Source organism: Pseudopipra pipra, chromosome 13 (genome assembly GCF_036250125.1).
Source record: "Pseudopipra pipra isolate bDixPip1 chromosome 13, bDixPip1.hap1, whole genome shotgun sequence".
Lineage (NCBI taxonomy): Eukaryota > Metazoa > Chordata > Aves > Passeriformes > Pipridae > Pseudopipra > Pseudopipra pipra.
The window spans coordinates 3,450,111-3,468,613 of NC_087561.1; the positions used below are offsets into that span (position 1 = coordinate 3,450,111).

The following is an 18,503-nucleotide window of genomic DNA, read 5'->3' on the forward strand; positions in this document are numbered from 1 at the left end:
CACCAGTGCTCACAAGCATCTGGCTCAACATCCCCTCCCAGGGAGCAGAGTAAGCACATTACACTCATGGGTTGTAGTAAACAGCTCCACGATGATGTGTGAGGGATTTTCCTGCCACAGGGTGCAATTTGATCAGGAAAATCTTGATTAGTGTGAACTGAAGAGTTTTGTGGTTCCACCGAATTTCCAACAGACTCCTGCCTGGCTGTGGGGAGCTCCCAGAGGTGCTGGGCACCCCAGCTCAGGGACAGTGCCACAGGCAAACCCGGGCAGCAAGGGGCTTGCTGGGGGCTCTGGGGTCTGAGGGCTGGGCAGGGGCTGTGGGGTGAGCAGACGGGAAAACCTTGACAATCCTGGCTGGTCTGGGAGGTTGCAGGTCCCCCCAGCTCCCATCACCTGCAACATGGTGACTGCTGCAGGTCTGCACATCCTGGACCGACATCAGCACCTCAGCTGTGCACAGGCAGAACTCCATAGCCAGGTGACAGCTGGACCTCCTTATTTGTGGGGGAAAAAAAACCCCAACAAACAAAAGTGTTGTAAAGTAAAACACTTTTTTTCCACTGGGAAATTTTGTTGTTTGCATGGGGCTCCTTGACCAAAGAGCAACCTCACTCCATTGTTATTCTCCTGAGAAATGTGTTTTGACCAAGGTCCTGACCAGATGACTGTTGCTTTCAGACAAGCAACAGAGAGCAGCTGGAAAAATCTGCCTCAAGCAGCTACAGGCAGACGTGACACTGGTGGGATGGAGCTGATTCACTGAGAGCTCAGACCTCACGTCCTGAGGAAGATGCTGGCTCTCTAGCTATAAACTATTAGCATGCTGAAGAAGGACCTGCTGGCAGGACTGGTCTCCAGGGAGCTGCAGCTGCAGCTGGTTGGTCCTCCCCAGCACCAGCTGGCCAGTGAAATCAGGAAGAGGTTAGATTTCACAGGAATAATTTGTCTGGTGGATGTTCTTACACAGGTTTGTTCTGCATCAGGAAATGTGATTAGGGGAAGAGGGTAGAGCAGACTCTTGTGTTAGCACCAAAATCCCTGTACGGCCCAGGAGCATGGCTCCATTAGGGAGCAGTGAAAAGGAGAGCAGAGGAACAGTAATCCAAGTGAGATGGATGAGCTGCTTTGCAGCTCTGCTCTCTGCAAGGCATTCCTGGCAAGGTGCCTCTCCCCAGCAGCTGCTGCAGGACTGTGGTCTGCCAGGGAAGGTGAGGATGGGATAACAGAGCCTCTTGACAGGGTGGTCTGGCTAATCCTGCTCAACTGTGCTTGGAAAGGCAAGCTGTCCCCTGCCATGCTGGTATAGTGGGAGAGCCCAATTCCAGCCAGAGGTTTCCTTGGGATGTTGGAGCCAGAAGGTTTTGCCAGAAAATTTATCAGCAATTTATAGCACTGATGAAGGATTAGGTCGACGTGACCAGACCTGAAGGTAACACTGCTCAAAGCTCCACAAAAGCACAGCAGATTAGCAAAGCCAGAGCCCTGGGTGGGCCGTTCCCACACAAATCTCCCAAAGGTCCTTTTTAATAGGGGCTGTGTTGGGTTTGTCTTCTGGAGAAGTTCACAGAGCAGCATTTGCAGCAACCACAAATGTAAGGAATTACATCTTTGATGTAAATCGACAATGTTTGATTCCCCATGGATAAAGGAGTACTGAATTGCCAGAGCCAAAAATCTGACCTCATGGAAAATGTGCAGTTCCCAGTCCAGTGAAAAGATGAATCAAGGCACTACTGAAAAGCTATACAACAGTGACTTAACTGGTTCAGTCCCTGCCAAGACATTACTGCAAAACCCACAAAGCAAACAACTGCCTGAATTCCCAGACAACAACTGCTGAGTGTGCAGAGCTTGTAACACCTGACAAGCCGCCTCTTCAAAGAACTCCTGCACCTAGAAGTCAAGTGTATCCCAAAATCCATGTTTTGTCTGAATATAGGCCCAATCCTCTGATGGCTGGAGGTAGATTTGAGTCCTCAAACACACAGTTGTCAGGCAGCATGTAGTGAAAGGACAAGGGGGAATGGCTTCAAACTGAAAGAGAGTAGGTTTAGATCAGGTATTAGGAAGAAATGCTTTCCTGTGAGGGTGCTGAGGCCCTGGCACAGGTTGCCCAGAGAAGTTGTGGATCCCCATTCCTGGAAGCTGAATGGGGCTCTGAACAACATGGTCTAGTAAAAGGTGCCCCTGCCCTCAGCAAGGGGGGGGTGGAACTAGAGGGTCTTTAAGGTCCCTTCCAACACAAACCATTCTGTGATTCCATGATTCTGTGCTCAGTGTCTGAGCTCCCTGGAGTGTAATTTCAGGTTACAGGGATGCTGCAAGCCAGGGCTTTGGAAATCCTGCTGCTTCCAGCTCTCAGCAGGAAACCAGAGCATGGCACCTCAGTGTCACAAGTTGTTCTCACTCTGCCAGGCTGTGCAACAATTCACAGTTTACTCTCAGTGAGGTAGATTATCACATTTGCCGTGACACAGATTATGTTCACACAAAAAGTGGGGGAAAATGCAAGAGACTGTGGCTCCTAGTCAAAACAATACAGTTCTCATACTGCATTTCTCATGTTTGGGCACCGTTAAAGGCACTACCATTTCCAAAACAAAGCCAGGCTGGGATAGTTTAAATGTAGATCAGTTAGTGATAGGAGAGAACTGGCATTTGTTCCGGTTTCACCTTGAAGGCAGGGTTCAAACATTTTAAAGACCACTTTTACAAACAGAAATATTGGGTAACACCCAACATCTGAAGTCTAATGATTGAGAAATACAGAATTCTTGCGGGCACAGGCTCTTGTGGGTGTGCAGGATTAAGCCCAAAGATCATAATATTATTTCCTCCTAGTTCCCTTCTCTGACTTTCACGAGTGCTACGTTCTGTTGTTGGGGCTTGCCCTGTGTTATTAAGAGTTGCCTTTGCAGATTTGAGTAATACTATGAAGATGTACGACAGGAAAAAGAAATATTTCAACAGGCTTTAAGAAACATACTAATAAATCCTTCACGATATATTAATCAATTGCCACTTACAAGATGGATTTTAGCTGGTGGAGGAAGATTTGTCTCAATAGGGGAAAGAAAAATATTTATTTTAATTAAAGGATTTCAGCAGTTTGCCTGCTTTTGTGAAAGACATTCCTTAATCCTGTGGGTGCAGCAATCTGCACTCTTCTGAAACTGAGTTGTGCTCTCATAAATTCCTCAGAAGTTGTCTGAGCAGTGACTTTACTCAGTACGTTTTCAGTTCAACTACAGCCTTGAATATTAAAGAGTTGCCTTCTTCTCCCAGTCCTACACCACCTGTCTCTGCAGAAAGCCCCTGGGAACTGCTGCAGGAAGAGGCATCCTGTGATACTTCCTTAGTGAAATCCTACTGCTCACTAAGTCCCTCAAGGCATAAAATCCCTTGATCCCTGCATTGGCTCAGCCCAAACTGTCTGATATGGCTCATTATACACCAAATTATATTTAACTAACAGGGTTTGAAGGAAACCCATGTATTGTTAGGAACGGGATAAGCAGGAAAGGTCTTCACAGACATTCAGCCACTGAAATGGGTATGCCTTCAGTGCTGCCAGCCTTTAATTCCAGAGGCTGGGATTGTAGGTAGGGATGCACAGCAGCACCTCCTGGCTCTGCTGGGTCAAGAGCTGCCAGTTCAGCCTGGTGCCCACCCTGCCCTGCCTGGGGCAGAGGGGTGAGCACGGGGGATCCTGTGCTGGCTGTGTGTGTGCTGAAGAGAGGAGAGAAGGGGCTGGAGGGAAAAGAGAGGGGGCTGCCCAGAACAAAAGGGACAGAGCTTGAGAAGAAGCAAACAAGCCACAGCCTTGGCTTATCTTCCAACCCACAGAATCTGTCCCTCATTCACTCCCTGTTTCATAGTCTGAGAATATCAAGCACTAAAAAAATTTTTCCCATACTTTTAGGTTTTATGTGTCTGAATGTTTGACACAGAAAACATTCATCAGAGGTCAGGAAATTTCTGGTCAGCAGAATACAAGTTAACCACTGTCTTCTTCCTGCTGGGGGGGAGGCAAGTAAACAAACTCCCCAGCCTTAATCACTTTTGACAGCCCAATTTCAACTGCCTCATTTTGATTAGAAATTTGTCTCCCACACTGTTTAAAAAATTTCTGGCCTGCAGCAGTACTTTTCATGACCACTCAAAACTGAGAGCCTGACTAAACAGTGTGGGGCAGGGTAAAAATGCCTTTGGAATCCCTTGGTCCATCAAAATCACAGCAGGCCTGACAAATCGACCAGCAACAGAGATACATTTTCATATCAATCCAGCTGTTCATTTTGGAAATATCAGAGCATACTCAGTTGTGAAGAGACATCCCACCTTCTGTTTGCCAGCTGACAGGAGCACCTGTGTGCTCCCCAGCTGTTTTCCTAAAAAAAATCATGGGATTTGGCACAACCCACCATCCACAGCTGTCTAAAGGCTGTTGGCCAACCAGGGCTTCCTGAGGCCCCGTCTGGGGAGCCCAGAGCCAGCAGGCAGGGCAGGGCAGGGCAGGGCAGGGCAGAGAAGGGTAGGGCCAAGGCTGGAGGGACGGCTGGAGATCGTCTGGTCCATCCTCCTGGGCAGAGATGGGCCAAACACACTGACAGTCAGGCAACTGGGTTACAATCTAAGCAAGACACGATTTAGCCCCAGGCTAAGTCATCCACTCTGTTGAGGACTGGCTGTAGGGGAGGCAGGTTTGGAGCTCACCTGGTTTGCTGAAGGGATGCCAAGACTGTCCACACTCAGTGGCACTGCTGGAAGCTGATGGAGAACTGAACCCCCTTTAGGTGGCCCTGAACACCACCCAGGGGTGTATTTTTTTACAGCGTGTCACTGCCACATCCTTTGCTTGTTTTGGGCTTTTTTCATGTTTATAAGCTCAGAAAGGTAACAGCTTTAGTGGTTACTTTCATCAAGTAAAAGTGTTTTGTACAAAGAAGCTGCAAAAGTGGCAAACAGCAGAATGCTCTGTACTCCTGGAGAGCAGAGTGCAGGAGCAGTTCTCTATGACCAAAATAAAGGGGGTTCAACGTCTGTGGGCACAGCACAACCTGCACTCAGCAGTGAACACGGGATAAGTCAAGTTGCAATGTTGACAGGCAGCTGCAGCCTGTCAGAAAGTGAAAAATACCTACACGTTTTTTACCATTGTTGAGTAAACTGTCAATTTAAGCACAAAAGTGTTGTGGCTTTTTAAAAGACAACAATAAATTTAGTTTTAAAAAAAATTCCTATTCAGAGAAACTAAATTTACCCTTCTGTGCATAAGGCTTTCTTGGTTTATGTTGAAGTCCGAGTGAAAAAATCCAGATGGTGGTGAGGTTTCTTTCCCCATCTGTATCTGAGGGAACAGAAGTGATAAGATCTGCTCTGTTTTATACATTTCTTCTAAGTACATTATAGCAACTCTGAATTTGCTTTCAATAAAAACAGAACTCCTTGCAGTTTGTTGATATCTGAAAGGCCAGAAGATCTGACCAAAAGAAATGAAATTGCAGTTTGGGGGCACATAAATCCTAAAAGAATCAAGTATTTTTCCTAAATACAAAGTTCGTAATTTCAATTTACGCATCAAACAAAACTCTTAAACTTGCAGTGAAAGAACTTGGAATAAAATGTTAATGTAAGTTATCGAAAAGAGCACAGTCAGACCCAGCCTGTGTGCTAAGGCTCTTTCTAAGCCACCAGCAAGAGGGAAAAATTGGCAAAGGGAGTTTTGAAGCTCCCGAATACATGAATAAGTCTTTGTGATGCCATATACAGGCAATACTACAAAACTGGATAAACAGGCCAGCATGGGACAGCTGACAGAAGGGCAATAACACAGTAACAGATTAGGTGGCAGACAGAATTATCTCTTGATAATTCTTGACCACACCAGTGAGTCGAGCCTCTCTTCTTTTGCAACCCTTAGTTTGCATATACAGGAGGAAAGAAACAGAGAATTCCCCTGCCATTTCATCAGAGACAATATTACCATCATTTTAACTGATATTCCTGGGAAAAAGAAGTTTATGTTGCTTGAGCCAAAAATTACCAATTTATCACTGTTGGCAGAAGCATCTCAATTTCATCACTGTATAAATGTCTAGGAGAGAAAGAACAGAATGAACTCACTATTTCAGCACACAGTGCAATGTGCAAACTAGACACATCATCCAATGATTAGTGGACAAGAATAGCTTTAACATAAACACTATTTCTGAGTGAATTCAATACTACTTATCCTTTTCTAAATTACACCACTGAAAGTTTTCAGAGATAATCCTGCTTTCTTACACTTTTGTTTCTCAGGGGCTGAAGAATACATAGTGTGGGATGGTTTGTCTTATCAAATATTCTTAAGAAGTTCATGCACTTAGAGGCTTCTGTTAGGAGACAGAGTGTTTGTTATCACTTTGCTTTTTTCTTCTCCTTCTGATAGGAGAATATGGCATTCTGGAGATCAAAAGCAAGTGGATGAAATGAACAATGTGGCATCAGCTCATGAATTCATACCTATCTGAAACGTCATAATACTTATTAACACAAATTAACGTCTACACTTAAGATATTAAATATTTTTCACTCAAGCAGTAAAAGGATTTCAAAAAAACCCACTAACTTTGGAGCAGAAAAATATCTGTAAATGTATGAGGAGAAAAAGCAACAAACCTTGTTGAACTGCTGAAGAGCAGGAAATGTAGCTCCAACAGTTTCATGGAAGATAAAACTGGCAGTATGCCACTGCCTGGGACAGAGTTAATTTTCATCTTAGAATCACAGAATCATTAAGGTTGGAAAAGATGCCTGAGGTCATCCAGTTCAACCAGCACCACTGTGTGCACCATTAAACCATATCCAGGTGCCACATCCACACAGTTTTTGGACACTTCCAGGGATGGTGAATCCACCACTGCTCTGGGCAGCCTCTTCCAGTGCTTGACCAGCCCTTCAGTTACTTCAGTGAAGTAACTTTCCCTGATATCTAATCTAAACCTCCCCTGGCACAACTTGAGGCCATTTCCTCTCATCCTGTTACCTGTTACCTGGAAGAAAGGACTGACCCCCATCTGGCTACAACCTCCTGTCAGGGAATTGTAGAGAGTGAGAACATCCTCTCTGGGCCTCCTTTTCTCCAGGCTGAGCCTCCCCAGCTGCTCCTCATCAGACTTGTCCCCCAGCTCTGTTGCCCTTCTCTGGACACAGTCCAGCCCCTCAATGTCCTTCATGAACTGAGGGGCCCAGAGCTTGACACAGGATTTGAGGTGTGGCCTCACCAGTGCCCAGCACAGAGGGACCATCACTGCCCTGGTCCTGCTGCCACAAGCCAGGATGCCATGCCCACCAGTTTCTCCAGGAGAAGGGGAAACAGTGTCTGTAGAAAATATAGAAATCCTTTGCTTCACTACAGTCCAGGTAGACACATCCACAGCCTTTCCCTCATCCCTGGTCATAAAAGGACATCAGGTTAGTCAAGCAGGATCTGCCTTTCATAAAGTTGTCAAGATTCTGGTGATGAAATAATTATAATAAAGCCACAATTATAATACTCCAAAGATAGATGTTTATTGAGTTGCTGAAAAATACAAGTATTCCAGTAAGTCTGTCACATTTAAATGTTAGCTAAAAAAACCCCACAGAAGTTACAGATACAGTCTAGTTGTTCTACTTCCCCACTACATTGAAAAATTATGGTAAGATGATAAAAAAAATTAAACCTTTAACAATCACCTGTGAATTTCAGAAAAGTTAACAGGTTCTTATTTCTCTTATATTGCCCTTACTAGTAACTACGAGCTATTGTGCTGAAGTTATGCACTGGTCAGCTCTGAAGGCAATGTGTTATAAGCTGTGAAAACTAGGTATTTGTAGCATAATTTACTCTTTGGCTTTATAATCAGAATATTATTAGCATGAGATTTTCATTATTAATGAGGCCTAACTAATTAAAACCTCTAATAACTACATACACATTTTCCAACAGATTTAATCTGCTAAAGCCATTCCCACATTAAACTTTCACCCTTTTTAAAAAATATTCTTGGAAGGGTTCTAACAGCCACCTGTAGCCACCTGACTGATGTGTTTGAACACAGAATCAGAAGCAGACCTCTGTGAAAAAACAGAGGAGTAGTCAATTTTTTTCCCCCAAATCCCAGTCTCCACAGAGTATCAGAACAGCAACACTTGCCTGGGGCACCACAGTTACACCCACCTCTGGCATGGACAGATCCTAATGAGAAAGTTAAAAGGCTACAGTGGATTGTAGCCAATGCAAACCTGCAGCTGCTGAGAGCAACGTGTCCAAGTGCTCTGCAATCAGGACCTAAAGGGAGGCTGTAAGGGCAGACACAGCACAAGAACAGACACTGCAGGTACCTGAGACTGCGGGGGGAAATCCAAGTTCCATTAGCAGCAGTTCACCATCTTTGATTTAAGAAACAGAAGCTCAGCGTGACTTGCACAAGTTGCTGCAGTCAGCAAGACCTACACAGAACCTAAGAACTGCTCCTGAAGAATCACTGGGTGGTGGGAGCACTGCAGTAAACATCATTAAGTGTATTGGGTGTCTTTAGTCCTCACACACTGCCAGACCCACTGCAGCCTGCCAGCCAGAAGCACCTTCACCAGAGCAGGTGCTGTGAACCATCTACATTGCATTTATAGATGGAGCCTGCTATTTACCAAACTTTTAACACCTCATGACTCAGTGAAAAAAGTCCATGTCTGAGACATATTATCCATAGCTGACAATCAAAAGATAAAGGAACATACAAGTTTGTGGCACGCTGATCAAACGCACCAAGCTCAAATTAATACTAAAATTACATTGCAAAGCTTTGTGACTTTTACATTTCTCTCATGTGGGAATCACAGAGGGTTATTTGCTAACTTTGATTATTCAAGAGTGACCTTCCCCATGAAGATTGCCAAGGACAGACAGGAATCTCGTGGTTCATGGAGTTCAGCGCGGAACAGAGGGTTCTGAACACGGTATCATTCCCCCTTAACACTCAAAAAGCCTTTTCATAAGAGGAAAGTTTTTTTTAGAGCTGAAAACTGAACAACAGGCTCAAAACATTTCAACTACAGACCCCTTACTGGTAACAGCAAAAAAAGTTCCAGCTGTTGAGATGCCCTTGTCAAGGAACGGTGTTCACTCTCCTTGTAATGCTGCTCCCCAATTTCTGCTTTATAGTGCCAAAATGTGCTTCACCAGAAAACAAGGAGCAGCTGGGTGTGTGCAGGTGAAGAACAAGGTCTCACAGGGGAAAACATCTCTTAAAAAAGAGCACTTTCAAGTCTAAAAATAAAATTGTCCACATCTTTAAATAATCAAAAAGAAATTAAGGTAAAATAAATTTCATCATATAAAATTCTCTTTTAACCCCCATTTGAATAACCCAACTTAACTACAGCTCCAAACTCTGGCAGTTCTGTTTCTCTAATCTGGATCTGCTAATTAATGACTGCAAATCACAGAGATTATCTGTGCTATTGCCAGGGAACAGAAGGGAAGCAGATCACCTCTGTCGGGAGGAGTTTCCATACTGGATTAAGCTTATCATTAGCAAGACTCAAAAAACTCTTGTTGTTCCAAATAGACAGGCCAGAAGACATTGGGTGGTTTTCATGTTGTGTAAGACAGGAAAGTGTGTAAGAGTATAAAGACAGGGCAACAAGTGAAGGCATCTTGATCTTCACATATTCTCACCACTGCTTTCCCTGCTGGTCAAAGCCCAACATACTCCATGTGTGGATGTGTCCCCACGTCCCTGGCACAGGACTCAGTATTTTTTTAGTTTGTCAAGGAACATATTTCCTGGTATGTAACCAGGCAGGTCACTGATCTATCGAAATGACAACACAGACATTTGAGAGAACATACAACAGATTCTCATTATTTACTACAAATATATAAAACCTGAAGTGAAATCAAATTGAATAACTTGACTACATGGAAGTTATGAAACAGTTCGTACTTTATACACAGCGTATGTACACTGGTTTTGGAAATGTGGGTTTTATCCATGCAAATTTAATACAAAACACTATTTACAAAAAAGTAAGAGTAAGAACATTTTTCAAAAGAAACATGTATGTTGGAAGCTCCAGCAATAATGGAAATCCTGAAAAAAAGGCTTAATACAGTATAGTACAAGTAGACAATCTTCAGAAGTGTGGAAGATGCACTTTACAAGAACATGAAATGCAAACCAAATTGAAATGCACTATCAAAAATTTTCCAAGTATATACACAATTTGAGCATGTATTTTTAAATGATCACTCTCCAGCTGTGCCTCAGAACTTCTTCTGCCACGTCCTGCACACATTTACATATTGACCATTTGGTTACACTGCATTTTCCGAGTTTTATAACCACCAGTTACAAAGTAAAATAACTGAATACCAACTGAATGGTAACTCTAAATCGATCACATTTTCCTTGTTCTAGACATTATATAATAGTCAAAAGTATTCACATTATTCCCAATGTATTCCACCAAACAACCCTTTTGCAGTACACCTCTGTATGCCCTTCCTGGGAATCCCAGCCTGGCATTACTGCTGCTGCCACAGCCAGGAATTCCCATGGCTGCAGCAATGCTTCATGTAACACATCCTTTCAGGAAACACAACTGGATCAACATCTGCATGTGAAGAGCACAGTCTTGCACATGCTCCAGGATGCACATCAGTATTGAACAGTTACTAGGAGTTCCCACAGCAGGTATGGCACAACCAGACCCTACACAAATATAGTCATTTGGGAAATACTTCACTGGTTCATTCATTTTAAAAATGGAACAGAGCAAAAAAGTATCCTTGTGGCATTTCTCAATATTTTACCATCTGCCTCTATAAAATTATTGGGGGAAAAAAGTTTGGTTTGCCTTATTTCACACAATTTTGGAAGAAGTGAGGAATCCTCATCAGTGCCAAGAATTCACTTTAAATGACTGACTTAATGCTGTATCTGAGTTATAAAACTATTTTTTGAGGGAAGTTCTGGTCTCATTGAAGTCTTACAATCACAGACTTGTCTAGGTTGGAAAAGACCTTTGAATCAATCAAGTTCAACTGCAAACTTAACACTGCCAAAATGAAAAGTTACCCAAAACAACTAAATTTGCTGTCAGTCTGAGCTATCCTTCTCCTTTAGAATCTGCTAAGATACTACAGTAATCATGGGAAAACTTTTTGGTTTTTGCTTATTTGAAGAGTAGGATTCTCAAATGTGTATGTAAAAAACACACTGAAAATTCTTCTTTGAAAATGTAGTCAGCTATAAAACATTTGAACTAAACATGCCTGATTGTAGGATTTTATGATAACTTGTATTCCTTCCATGCATCTTACAGCAATTCTGCCTCCCTTTGCCTCTCACACTAAAAAAAAATAATAATCAGAACTAGTCAGGAAACAAATACTTTATATAACCACAATTTTAAGATGCTGTCAAATTGTACTACGTGACATATTTAAGACAAATAAAGCAAGTGGCAATTTATTATGTAAGAAACACAAGAGCCAGAACTGCTCCTGTGCAGTTTTAAACTAAAATTTAGTTAATCACATATATTCTCTCTTTTAATAGTGAAGATCAGCAGAAACTTTCTTCACAGGAAGGGAATAATTTATCTTCACATTTATTTCACAAAATTAATCTGTACCATAAAATTCCTCATTAAAAACACACACTCCACCTTTCCCTCTGTAAATGAATTACACATATCCCGGTGTGCTGAGTACGGAACAAACCCAGTAACACTGTTTTCATTCCCTCACATGAGAGCACAACGTGAGTTATGTCCTTGGCCAACTACACTTTGCCTTTCCCATTCCTGGTCTGAATGAACTCTTTTTGTTTTAATCCCAGTTTTGGTATGTTGGGGTGGTGTTCTGTTTGCTTTTGCTTTTTAAGTAAGAGATCCTCATCAAAGAAACAGAGACATTAACCTCATTTATTGAGGAAGCAGAGAGATTTCATTTGCCAATACAAAACCACATCTCCTGTCTGCAGGAAGTGCCACAAACACCCTCAGGTTGCTTTCTGTTGAAATCAGTTGGATCAGCTCCCTTTCAAACAAGCATTTAAGGAACCAGCAGAAGGAAGAAGTGCCAGACCTTCTTGCTTCTCTTCAATACCAAGATACATGGAAGTTCTGTTCTAATGAAAACAGATGTGTCCAGTTTTGTTTGAATTTGGCGAGAGATTTATGTCAAAAATCTGAGGAAACTGCCACTAAATGATATTTGGAGTAAAGTTTTTAGTGCAGTGAGGACAACTGAGGGTTGTCCTCACCTACAATTTTACCAAGGTAACACAGTTTCCCATTGTATGAAAGCTCTGATTCAATGTAATTTTTCCTATCATCTAAGTACTGTATTTGGCATACCAAAAAATTTATATTAAAGAAAAATATCAGTGTAACATTTTACAGATTCCTTCAACTTACCAGACATCACTATTTTTAGTTAAGAATTTGACACTCAAGTTTGCTCGTGTCAAACAAGTTTAAGCCATGTTTGCTATGGGCTCCAGCTCAGGTGTTCCATAAATGAAAAAGGTGAAAGTCTTTACTGAGGTCAAGGCTAAAAGTTGCCTGGAGTTCAGTAAGGCTAGGATTGAAAAAAAAAATAAAAAATAATTCTTATGACTCATGTCATAGTTATTTATTGTTTCAAATGAATTCCTCCATATTTATGATCATAGTTCTTGGTTAGATTTTGGAAGGCCTCCAGATAGGTGGGTATGGATGGTTTCCTGCACCCCCAGCAGTGCCCCAGCTGGGACACCGGAGCAGCAGTGTCAGAGAATAGATGGGAAACATCTCTGACATACTGTGTGGGAAGTCACCCACTTCACAACAACAAATGTCACTGCTTTAAGATCTCACCATATCTGGGACATTATTGCTTAACTGAAAGATCATTCATATGTGACATACTGCATCCAATGACATAAAACACAGACAAAATACACCAGGCCAGAAGCCCTGTCACTGTGTTGATTCACTCCCTAATTTACAGTTCATACCACATTATTGCAGTAGCTTTGAAGAGCATTCACAATAACAAAAGCACCCTGGTTAACCCATTAATTTATCAGGAAAACTTAAGGCAGCTTCCTGAAGCTTTTAATGTTGACTCTTCTTCATGTCCTAAGTAAAAACTGAGCAACTGCAAAAGGAACTGAGGAGGCCTCTGGTTTTAAGAATCCTATCAGCTGTAGCAGGTATTAGTAATGGCATCACATCCTAAACAAAACACCTCAAACATTGTAAATGTTTGGAGCAGGGATTCTGCAACTACAGTAGTTCACCAGTGCCACTGGAGCAATTTCTTAAAAAACATAAGGAGGAAGGAGGAAAGTGGTTGGCATGCTACAGAGAGAATTCTTAACGTTTACACTGTGGTGTAACTTTATAAAATTAGTTCAGGAAAGAAAAAAAGCTACTTTAAGATCAGAAAACTTATTTAAATGTGACAATGAAATAGTGGAGATCAGTTAAAGACGGATAACTGACAGTGATAATTTATAGTTCTCAATTCTATGGCTCACACAACTAGAACTTTGCTCTGGTATCAGCAACAACAATGAAACAAAAGACAGAAACTTGCTCTTTTTGAATGGCTGGGTTCTTCAAATGGAGCAGGCAAGCATTTTGCTTAGTGAATTATATTACTTTTTAGTTTTATTTTTTGCATGACTTTTTAGATACTGCCTTTAATGAAATCAGAGATTGAAGCTGTTAAAATGAGTATTAAGGAATGATTCAAAAAACAGCTAAGAGAGATTTGAAATACCATATTTCAAAGGCCAAAACAATCCAGTTTCCTTAAACACATATTTATCTAACCTAAGATTTACACCTAGGACTTTGCAAATTGAGTTATACACCAGCCTCTCCATGAGCTGTATTTTAAGAAAACCCTATATAAACAATAGTGTTTTTTAACTATTACACATACACCAGTTTGTTTTAATGGATTTAAAAATAAGTTGAGTTTTTTTTTAAACTTGTCATCAGAAAAAGGTTCTTTTTCCTGTCAGCTATTGACTTTAGGGACTACAGTAGAAGGACTACACAATACTCCTCCATCATTCTTTTATGAATAGTATTACACAGGGTCTTGATCAATTGGAAAGAACAGAATCAAATCTTGTTAAATGCTTGGCAAACACATCCCTCAATCGAAAATAATCAAATATATAATTGAAAATAGAAAATAATAATTGAAATAGAATATAATAATAGAAAATAGAGAATCTGTGACAGTCAAAACATTTTTTTTTAATTGAGCTACCTGTTCATGAAGAACAAACTAACACAAACAGATTTCCTATTAAATTTATGGAATTATTTGCAATTTGGTTAGAGAAGATCTCAACTGTGCATGGTTTCAGAATGTTCTCAAAACACCAAGAATTTGTGCAGAAGCAAACAAACACATAAACTCAGAAGTTTCAAAAAACCACCACGGTGGAAATTGTTCTTTTTCACATTTATGCAGAAAAATCTCATGTCTCAGCACAGTGACATTTCTACAAACTGACCAGAGTGCTGTGCCACACTCGTGTAAAATTACACAAGAAACCCAGTAAACACTAAAGAGAAACACTGATACTTCCCAACTAAATTATGGATATACCTGTTGTAAAAATGTAATGTGAGATCAGGAGCAATATTACACAAAATCCTGAACATCACAGCGTAAACCTGAGATTTTGGCAGTTTTATCAAAATGTCCTAAATTACTCTGTATGAATCACTAGTCCTCATGTCTTATTCATTGTATTTGTTTGTCCCAAACAAAGAAAAGTAGACAGCTTTTTTTTTTTTGTCCAACAATACATTAAACCAAAAGTAATTAGGTATTATCAAATTAAATATCATAAATAAAAAGTATTTACAGTATTTTCTAATTATTAGACAACAAATAACCAAGTAAATTGTGCAACAAACTTAAAACACCCAACATCAAAAATGTGAAGTATTACTTAAATCTTCACATACTGATTTTACAAAAAAACTATTAAAATATTAAAAAATTTCCATTTTGTCTATTTTAAACAAGGAAATTTCAAAAATGTTTAAGACTATTAAGAATTATCAATTACACAGGCACTTCACATGTAAACAATCTACAGTACAACTGAAAAAAAAAAATATTTGGCACCAACCTAGAAGACTGGAAAAACTCAATAAAACGTGTCCTTTTCCCATTGTATACTGCTTTGTGTAATCACCAGCCACTCAGACTCAATACTGGCAATGTCAGAAGTGCGTAAGTTACAATCAGGAGTGCAAAAAATAAAGAACGCAAATATTAAGCTTTCAGAGAGTGAAAGGGGATTACAAGTGATCAGTTGCTCATTTTTACCATCACACCATCGCTACATTGTTGTCTTACCTTTAAATCAAATGATTGACTCAAGAGATTAAAGTGACGGGGGGGGTGTGCTTTGTACTTCTCAAATAATTCAAACATTTGCGATGTAAAAACAGGAATCCAGCATTTAACTGTAACACTGAGATGTCAAATGGCAGCTTTTAACTTAACTAGAAAGAGAACCTGATGCTACCACAACCTCTTTGTACATCCAATTATGAAAGAAAAAAAAGATTAATTATGGTCTTTCAACTGCGAACTGACTCCAAGGTTTTCACATACAGCTCCAGAGTAAGGCTCTCTACAGCATCTGGACAGATATTAGTTTTTGATGGCTTGGGTGTTCCCACATAGGAGGCTGAACTGCCTCAGAGCAATCCATAGCAACAGAGCAAATGGGAAGTTGTCGAGCTTCCAAGAAGTCACGTCACACAGAGGAGAGCTGAGATACTTTCAATGCCGGCAATTCAAGCAGAGCTTGAACTGTGAGGCCAACCTTCACCAGACCCCTTTCCTCCAGAATGTGATGAGGCAGGCAAAGTCTCTCCTGCAAAATAACACAGTACATTTAACGAGTCACATCCATTTTTGCCCAAGGCTGCAACAAACACATTCTCTCTGAAGTCACACATCGCTTAAGAGGAAACGTCTTTGGCCTTAAATTTGGTATGTGGCTCTCTACAGTAACAGAATGGGCAGAAACTTGTTACAGTTAAGATCTGTGTAAACTATGAAAACCTCGGAAGATACATAAAAGACTGTTAGATTCAAAAAGTCAAAGGCTGTTTCTTTTCATAAGCAGCTCAATAAAAACAAGCTGATGGGTGCTGTTGGCTCAGTGGCCTTCTTCCCCCTTCCCTTGTTTTGTAGACTTAATACAATTTTTTCCCTTGGGAAAACATGGAAGTGCTGATAGAGTCAATAATGATTCATTCTCCAAGAAAGTCATCTTTCAGTTTCAAAATTCAGCATAAGCTGGATAATTTTCTCAACTGCCAGCTGGTGTTACAAGTCATTTGGGAGGTAAATCTCCATCTCTAACTCGAATGGCCCATGACTCCATACTAGACAGAAGCTGTGGCAGAGCAGTAGCCCAGGCTTCTAAATCCATGAAATAATTTTCTTGTTGCACTAAGAAGGAATCAAAGGAGTGTTTTGTCTCATGACATGCAGGAAATGGTTGAATCTTTAATTTTTTTCCCCTCATACAAGGAGGTAAGAGGATGAACTGGGGTAACATAAGCACAAGTAATGGACTGTAACTATGGCTGTGCTAAAAAAGACAGCTGATCAGATAGGCTACAGACTTCTGTAAGTGCAGGATATTTCCTGACATTCGTGCAAAGTGAGTTGCTAAACTCAAGACTTTCAAATATTAAACCATCACCCTCTCAAACCAGTTCTTTTGTTTAGGTAACAATTTATTTCACAAGGAGATCAGTGTTATTTTTACTGTGAGGAACTGACAGAAACCCAGGAAGTAGCTTCCTCAAGCTCATGCCATGGGCCAGAAGTGGAATTTCTGTTCATAGCTTCAAGTTCCCAGGTCAGTGCTATAACCACTACTGCTCCCTGAATAAAGCCCCCCAAAGCCCCCAACTTGAGCATTTGCTGGCATTTCCCAAGGTTGTTAATAAGTCAATAAAGCAATCAGTGTACCTGTGGAACGCCCAGTTTTTTACAAGCATCGAGAAAGTTTTCAACATTTCTTCGGCACTTTGCCATACTGAGTTTAGGCTGTAAAGACAGGATGTTAGATTTTCATCAGACATTTGTGAAGGACTGTATATTTCTCATGTAAATTCACTTGCAGTTGCTAAAACACATTCTGTGAAGACTCGGGATGTAAAAATAGCTCCGAAACTAAACATCTGAGCCTTGTTTAATGCTCATTCCAGAAAAACTGAAGAGGGGAGTTTAGCAAATTAATATGGTAATCATGATTCATGATGTTTTAGTATTGAAATTCAAAAGGCTTGTTTTCATGCAAGATGTAAGAGAAGGGAGATAAATGACCTACCACTGCTGGCGATGGGACGTGAATGCTGGCAACAGATCGTGGCCTTATGTGATTGGCTAAATGGCAAAGAACCACCCCATCCATCAACGCTGCTCCAATGTCATCTGGCAAAATCACCTTCAACCTTGACTCAAGGTTCTATAAAAAAAGGCCATAAGGAAGTGACTTTCAGCATTAGCTAATTTTTAATTTGAACTCCAGGGTATTTTAAAGCATTTAGAAGTTTAAAAGGAACGTTTTAAGATGAAAGTAAATGGAGTCAATTTACACTTTACTGAGTATAAATATACTTTTCTCCTTATTACCTTTTGTTTTGCTGGGTTTTTCTCATTTTGCTTTTTTTTTTAAATGACACAACAGCATATATTGAGAAAGACATTCTACAAACAATGACCAGGATACACAGCTCTCAAACCCATAAAATGAACTCACTGTTTGTAACAGAAAAGCACAGAACTTTAAGGACAGAAATGTTATGCTGAATATGTCATCAGTGTGCAGAATCTGTGCACTGAAATCATACAGGATTTTATTAGGAGGAGAAAAAAAAAGGAGGGGAACACAACTTTGGGAATGGCTATTTCCCTTGCACAGATGACAGTTAAATAGTGCAGTTTCCACTCTTGTGTTGCAAAATGGAGAAGGCAAACAACGACCTTCCCCACCCCAGCAAGACTTCACTTCTCAGGAAGTGAACCAGACAAACAGAAACATCCTTCACTGGAGTCACACTGCAAATAAGTGCTAAACTGCTATGATTCAGTTAACTATAACTGTTAAATATCTTGAGAACAGAACTACATGGAAAACTACTTATTGGAAATCTGAGATGTAGATCCCGTTCAGTGTTGTGTAACTTGTAGCGACTTTCTACACTCAAAAAGCATTTGGCTGTTCAGAAAACCATCATCATTTTTCTTCAAGTCTAAGGTCAAACAGCAGCAAACACAAGCAGACTTACTGTCTCCCTAAAAAAAGCTAAAACCTCAGAGAGCCAAGAAAATAAATCATTTTTTGTTTCACTTTGTTTCTTAGCTAAAAAAAAAAAAAAAAAATAAACAAATAAATAAATAAATTTAGTTCCAGGCT

At 40.6% G+C, this 18,503-nt stretch overlaps 1 protein-coding gene across 6 annotated transcripts in view; it reads right to left on the reverse strand.

Annotated features, from left to right (window-relative positions):
• Positions 1-14,844: 14,844 nt before the first annotated feature.
• LRCH2 (leucine rich repeats and calponin homology domain containing 2) overlaps positions 14,845-18,503 on the reverse strand; it is a 35,582-nt gene continuing 31,923 nt past the window's right edge. For 5 of the 6 annotated variants that reach the window (XM_064669727.1, XM_064669728.1, XM_064669725.1 and 2 more), the window contains 3 exons: positions 17,415-17,552; positions 17,054-17,131; positions 15,418-15,941 (listed from right to left, as the gene is read on the reverse strand). In XM_064669727.1, the coding sequence (XP_064525797.1) occupies positions 15,822-15,941; positions 17,054-17,131; positions 17,415-17,552 (336 nt within the window). In that variant the 3' untranslated portion in view covers positions 15,418-15,821. Of the gene's footprint in view, positions 15,942-17,053; positions 17,132-17,414; positions 17,553-18,503 lie in introns of all 6 variants that reach the window. The other variant, XM_064669729.1, reaches the window with a different exon arrangement.